Source organism: Lissotriton helveticus, chromosome 3_1, assembly GCF_964261635.1.
Source record: "Lissotriton helveticus chromosome 3_1, aLisHel1.1, whole genome shotgun sequence".
In the NCBI taxonomy this organism is placed as follows: domain Eukaryota; kingdom Metazoa; phylum Chordata; class Amphibia; order Caudata; family Salamandridae; genus Lissotriton; species Lissotriton helveticus.
The window spans coordinates 2,107,557,228-2,107,564,722 of NC_136061.1; the positions used below are offsets into that span (position 1 = coordinate 2,107,557,228).

General features: G+C 42.3%; 1 protein-coding gene across 2 annotated transcripts in view; it reads left to right on the forward strand.

The window, feature by feature from the left end:
- The window catches only part of ELL3 (elongation factor for RNA polymerase II 3), a 329,007-nt gene extending 321,790 nt beyond the window's left edge, over nucleotides 1–7,217 (forward strand). For both annotated transcript variants that reach the window (XM_078683282.1, XM_078683280.1), the window contains exon 12: nucleotides 71–7,217. In XM_078683282.1, coding sequence (XP_078539408.1) covers nucleotides 71–181 — 111 coding nt within the window. In that variant the 3' untranslated portion in view covers nucleotides 182–7,217. The remainder of the gene's footprint in view (nucleotides 1–70) is intronic.
- Nucleotides 7,218–7,495: the final 278 nt, after the last annotated feature.

Here is a 7,495-nt window from a genome sequence, read left to right on the forward strand (position 1 = left end):
CTACCCACTGCAATGCCTCCCCAGTAAAAGCCATTTTTCTCCCTGATGTTTTTTTGGTCTCTGTTCACAGACCTATCCTGGATACCGGGAAGATAAGAGACGCTGCGAATATTTACACCACAAGCTCTCGCACATCAAGCAAGTGATACTGGATTATGAAGAGAAAACCAAGCCCTCGTAGGTGGAGCGGGAACCAAAGACTGTGACTCTCACTGGAACTCTTGCAAGCTGATGCTGCCACGGGCTACCAGCCCAGCACATTCCAGGAAACTCATACGTGCGTGCCCGGGGAACTTGGGCCGTTCATGACAGGCCACAGCTTTTGTAAGTAGACCCCGAAGGAACAACGGGGCTGGCCTGGAACCTGACTTGCCCTTTGTCACTTAATGCTGGTGGCATACATTGTGGAGCCTTGGTCTTCTGGTGGCCTTGAGACTTCACCTTGACATTTGCCTAAATGTCGGCCGTGCTGTGCACAAGGCTTGGACATTTAGCACTCTACCAAATGACGCTCCACAGAGACAACCAGACATCTACGCAGGGCCATCAGTGGAATCATGAAACCCCAGAAGTGCTTGTACACATCAGTGCAATGGTGAAGGGGGTTTAGCAAGGTCTTCATTCTAATCTCAACTTTGACATTTTTGAACCTGCCACACACCCGTGCTGGCCTGATAAAAATCAAAGATACCTTTGGAAAGGACGAGGGAACTAGACAGAATTTGACCTTTTTTCATAAGACATTCCTACCACCTTTTACACATTGGAACACAGGTCACCTCTGGTGTAGGCTCAGACAGTGAGGGCAGATTATTTCTGCGGGACAGAAAGCAGAAGATAGTCATAGGGGACCACATATCCTAGGACTAGTTCTCATGTCGGATGCTAGAAAGGGATTCTCTTCACTTAAATGTGCCTGAAGGAGACGATGAGTGTTTCAAGTGTGCTTTGAAGCAACATTCTGACAATATACAGATCTGGCTTTGGTTTGCATTTAGAAAAAACAGAGGAGCGCAGTAAACTAAACAGGTACTTTAAAAGTCTGAAGACAGAGCTGCATTAGAGTCTGTGATAAATAAAAGTAGCAATGACCACCACACAAATACTGTGGAAATACAGTAGCTTTATCATCAGTCACTCAATCAATGAACTTGTAAAGCGCACTACTTACCCGTGAGGGTCTCAAGGCGCTGAGGGGAGGGGGTGCCGCTACTGCTCGAAGAGCACCATATCGGGACAACATCATCAGTGCAACCAACTGCTACCATGTAGAAGGCCTTGGTATGATTTTTAGATGATGCTCCAGCTATGAAACCCTTCAGATTAAGTCAGTGAGCCTAAGCAAAATGCTTGAACTCCTAAGCATAAAGTGATGTTACTAATGGAACCAGTAATCTGTAAAGAACTGTTATACGTAGAACAGTGCAGATAAAACACAATGATCCAGCACTCCACAATGGAAAATCATCAATGAGCAAATATAGCAGAAATTAGAATCCATTCAGAAGGTCTTTTTTTTATAAATGTTCTTTATTCATATTCTTCAAAAGAAGTGTGAAGAATATGAATTATTCAGTCATGGAGACAGATGCTTCTTGATACAAGCTTCCTGACTTCATAACCTCCTCTTGACATTCTTGCGTGACCTGAACTTACTTAAAAAGCCTTAAAAACACAGTCTACAACAGTCAATTACCCCACTTTCCAGAAATGTTGATATGTTTCACCGTATTAAATATTCTTAATGTAGCATTACAACCGAAAAATATGGAACATAGTCCAAAGAAGCGGCAAAGCATTCCATACAACCTCTAAATAGACAAATCAGCATGATATTCACGAGAAGGCATGGCTCTTCAGCCGGGCATCTGAATCAGACAGCCGTGCTAACACGCAGTATTGAAGCGATGTACATATGAACAAACCATACGAGTACACTCAAATGGGAAAAGTACCAAAGAGTTGCGAATACTCATAAGGCCGTCCCGCAGTCCAACATGTCTGAAAGTAGCTTTATCACATGCTTGAAGAAGATGGAGGTTGGCCCAAAAATTATCTTTTTTTTTTATACACTTAATGTCGTCATATGTTTATGTCGAGGTTGAGTGCCTGGCATAGGCTTGCCAGACATTCCCAGTACGGACTATAAAGCTGAAAATCTACATTGCGTTGTCTAAATTTACTGCTTTAATATAAGTTGCATTTAGCAGTAGACTGGACCAATCACACACATTGACCTCAGGAAAGCGGAGCTAAGTCAGGGCAACCACACAAAAATCCCAATGGAAAGCAGAATACGAATATAAAAAAGATCCAAGTGGAAACTTCTCAACTATGACCAGTTATGGAACTCTCACTGAAATTGTATTTATTTGTTCTTTTTTTTTATTTAAAGAAAATTGGATAAAAACCAGTATTTTACACATATTAAGTCCAGCAGAAACAAAAGATAGGCAAAAGAGAGAAATGTTTCCAGGTACGAAAGAAGAATGAAATCCTGCAGAATGTGAATTGTGCAAAAACTAGGATTTCTTTTTCTTGTGGCCCTTTTGTAGCGTAGTGAACTTGTATTTTAGAATATTAGAAATACCAGTTTTGTAGGGACCCTTCTCTGTGGTGATTAGTGACATGAACTACAAAACACATTGAACTAGTTGTGTACTGAGAAGCACACCAGAATATATGAAGCACGAAAGCCATCTTTTGTCATCTCATAAGATGCTTCGTTCATGCACCTTGTTATTCACAACCAGGGCTTCTAAACTTTAGGTGTGTACATATGCAGCTCGAAGAGTCTGCGATAGTTATGGTTCAGCGTATCCATAGAATGAACTTGAAAATATATGTAACTGGGAAGAGATGGTTCACTTGTAAGAATAATTCCAAGAATCTCACACATTCCCTGGAAAAAACTCAAAATGAAGACATTTTATTTTTATAATAAAAAACAAACAGTGGAATTTGCTAGTTATGGTTAGCTGCGTGACCATAAGCCCCAGTTTAATAAACCTTCTTTAACACAGTGCAGGTTAGGCATGAGACAATACTCCTACTCACACCAGGAGCTGCTGTGGCCCAGTTTTTATATTAAAGAGCAGAGTGAGTTGCTCTCCTAAGCGTCTGCTCAAAGAATTTAATTGAACACAGTTCTACAGAGTTGCAGGGATATGCTAAATTCTGTCCAGTGTATGAATCCAACAAACTCTGGTATTTCCAAAGGGTGGGGACGTCCCAAGTCCCACTTACCATCTTTTGAATTGGTCAAGTCACCTTTATTCTGGGGCTAGGTGTAAAGGCTGATTCGAGTTCCAAGATGGAAGCTCATGCAAAGTAGCTGGACACTTAAAAGTGTAATGCACATTTACATGTGTGTCATTCATTTAGTAGGGCCGGCTTCATGAAACGCAAATAACACGGTTCATTTTCTTCCTACTAAGAAAGGTGCTGTGATTAGTGCCCCACTCACATACTGGGCACAGGACATTGCTTGCTACCATTTCCTCTATTAAGGCACACAGTATGCAGCACGTGTTGGGCATGGTTTGCGGCGATGCCCTGCCGGGCTCTGGCCACAGCCGGTGGAAGGTATTGTCCTGTGCCCAGTTCTTAGTGTTGCAGTACTCACAGTACCTGGCCTGGGGCAATGCTCAGGGGAAACTGGACATTACTTTTTTATTTTTGCTTTGAAGACCCGTACGTACCACTGTCTCTAGACGCGTATATTTTGTTTCAGTTCGGACACATTTTAAAGACACTATGTACGTGGGAATATAGCCACAGATATAGTTTTTTAACCAAAATGTGTCATTAAATATCCCTTCTAGGGCATTAGTCAGAGTATGTTAGGGTTAACTCCTCTGGAGGTGTACCACAATTTCCCAAGAGGTGGGTTATGCTTACCTTGCCTGCGCGTTCCCACAGATTTTAATTCCCATACCGAGGTTAGTGAAAAAAAGACCCAATTTTCACACCTCAAAATGGTGGCAGAGCAAAAATGTTCAGTTCCTGACAGCTAATCAGATGACCACCTCAGATTCCAGTTTGTTTGTGAACCCGACTGGTAACATCTCTTTAGTTTGAACGACACATTCTGAGGTCTATAGAAGGGAGAACATGGAATACCATACTTTTTGTTGAATATTATTCAAATAAAAGAAAGTATACAGAAAGCAGTGGCCCCTGTCTGGAGGGCCTGATAATGTGAAATGTAAGTCATTGGATTATCCGAAACCCTTCCCCCCACTGCCGACTAAGCTGCATGAAACTTCTCCATGATGAACTATACATATGTGCATACCTTTTGCAAAGTTCTGTGCAGATTTGCCAGTTAGGGGTGATCTAAAAACGTTCTTTCAATAGAAAATGAGTTAATCTGACTTGTCACAGATTTTTTTCCCTACATATTGTGAATTCAACCATTTAACTTCATAAAGAAGTGTCAAGTCGTGCCGTTGTGATGGAAGCATTACAAAGACTGCATGGTTCAGGCAGCCTTTCTTCATGTTTACTAAGTGCCCGCCACAGGACACAGTCCCATATGTCATGCCGTGGTGTGTTTTGTCATGGAAAGCTGAAAACCACTATAACAGTGGCACTTATAAAAGCGAGGTCCATGGAAGCGAGGTCTTTTCTGGTTTTGTAGCAAAATATATATGAACCATTGTCTACTGTGTCTATACCACATGTTTATTGCTTATTACTTTGTCACGATTTCACACATCCTTCGGGCCCTCGCAGTTTGTTGGGAAATCTGTCTCAGTCAGTCTGTCCCTTTTCCAGATCTGCTGTCATTTAAAATAACTTTTCTGTCTTCATTCATCAGTGTTTCGTATTAGGACAAGAGGTGAACAACCGCCAACCACCGAGGCACATCTCATTACATTCAGCATGTAATAAGACCTAAGACAATACCACCTGAACCACCCTGACAAGGTAGTTCCTCAGCAGTAATAATTATGTTATAATTGTTAGTACCATTGAGTTGGGTAACAATAAACATCTGTTATTCAGAGCCAAGATGCCCATTGCTGTGAATGTGCGCTTCACTAATACGCATGTTATGATCTGTTTTGTAACTGAAGGCACAAGCCATACTCTTTTGCCATGAATCACTTAAGGTGTCAAATCACTGAGCCGGTACAGGATGCCAGGAACAATTTCTCTGAGCCAAAGGCCTTAGTCACTAATGGTCACACCTGCTGCCTTGTTCAAGAGTGCCATTGATTTATCACATTCACAATCCTTATCCTAGGCTGGATAAAGGAAAGTCTCTTATCAGAAAAAGAAAGGTAAAGACCATCCTGGAAACTGCCAAGCACTGCCCATCGCAATACAATTTCGACTGGGAAAATCACAGCAAAACGACCATGCATATTGTGAAAGGTACCTCTGACCCCAATCCCGAGGATCTGTATGTATGCTGGACAAAAAACTGCCTGGTGCACAAAGTGCCGTGTCAATTATGTGCGCCCTCTGTTGTGCGCAAAGGCTTTGGAGACAACTGATGTACCTCCACGAGACAAGAACCACTCGCCAATGTCTTACACCCATATCCAAACTTGGTGCATGCAAGGGCTGCATGTTGAAGAAATAGGATTGCTGTGAGGGATATCTGGTTCTTATCCCAGCCTTTAGTCGTGCAATGCTCAGGTACTGCCAAAACACTGGCACCACCTAGTGGCGTAGCTAGGGGGTGGCAGCCAGCCCCCCTCACCCGCTCTTATACCTGTGGCTGTAAAAATCGGCAACGGCCCCTGCTCTTCTTACCCACGGCCTCATGAATTGCCAGCACACCCTCCACCCCCGCTCTGTCCTGCGGCCGTTGCGGCAGCATGAATCGCCAGTACCTCCTTCCCCCCACTCTTTAATGCAGCCGCAAATGCAAGGGCCGCCATGGACGGCCTAAGGCCGAGCTACGCCACTAACTCCACCCAACCCCTGATGTTCTTACTTCTTCTACAATCAAACTGGTCATGGACTCACATGGTATGTACACCTCACTCTGCATTTTCTTTCTATGGCATCTCAGTACCACCTGTAGACCGAGTGTACACTTTCTAGAATTTAATTAGTTTATTTTTTATTTCATAGCAAGTATTACATTCATCACTATTTTTATAGGAACTAGCTAGTGCATTTTTTAAAGATATTTTTTAATTTTTCCATTGTTGATTACAAAGAAAATGCTTGCTAACTAATGCATTTTAGCTTGTGGTTGAATCTATGAATTGGCCACACTCCCTTTCAAAGAGCTGTACAATGTAAAATAGGGATGTAGGAAAGCTATTTTGGCTGGCCTGTTTATCCCTCCAGTGTATTTCTGCTGAGTAGTGGTTCTACGGGTGAAACTTAGTAAAGATTACGTCATATGGAGAGAATTTCTCACAATTCCAACATCCAAAGGCACTGTCTGGATAAATGCGGTGCTTAATTTGAGCCTGTGGTTGCAGTGGGGCCCACCAGCAATTATTTGTCGGCTCCTGCACTTATTTATTTTCCTCAAAAGACTGATCTAGGAGAAGAGCAAGAGAAAAACACAAAGTGGAAAGAAGTAGAAAGAAAAGGACAGAAACACTTTGACCAAGGGAAGAATCAGAGATGAAAAAGAGCCTGCAAGAGTGAGATAAAGGAGCAGGCAGTGGCTAATGGTGGATAAAAGAGACATAAGTTGCAGCCAAGACTACACAGCCTTGGGATTTGGTACCCCTATCTTGGATAGCACCTCCAGCAGCTTCTGAACCAAACTTCAGGCCCCTTCACATATTCTTTTACAAATTAAGCAGTGAATACAAGTCATTTGAACAGTTGGTAGATTCTACCTTGTTCTCTTGTTAGTTAAAGGGTCTTTTGCCACTCCTTCTGCACACAGGTGCAATTCTCAGCAAATGAAGTCATTCAACAATCCGTTGTGCAGAATAGAGGTCTATCTGTTGCTTTGCATCGATTTTTATTGGCGCTAGCCATGGTGGTGAAAGCATTAAGTCCAAGGTTCGCCTGTATACATGACACACAATCAGAGCAATGTGGTTGCATAAACATACATTGGGGGTTTCATGTGATCATCCAAGCTGTGCTTTGTTTGGTGGCGGTTTAATGATTTCATTTTTTTCAACTTGATTTTTTTAGTCTGATCGTCCATGTTAAGTGTAACAAGGAAAAGCAACTGTGAAATGTACATTGATATCACTATGGGTGAAATAAAAATGATTTGCATTTCATGTTTAGAATGTTTATGTAAGAATGTATGCGTATGTATGTGTGTAGTAGATTGTGCTTGGTGTGCTGGAGGCAGCTGAGAAGTGGTTGCCTTCTTCTAGTAACTATTTACTGGCGTTGGCTTCACTTGGCGAGGTGTCAGACCTAAAAAGAATTTCAAAGTATATGTACCCAAAGTGGAGCGTCTCAGGAGATGTTCAGATTGCACACATGAACTTATGCAAACCAGGAATGATAGTAGATGGTCTTCTGACTAGCAAAACACCTCCTTAAAATTGTC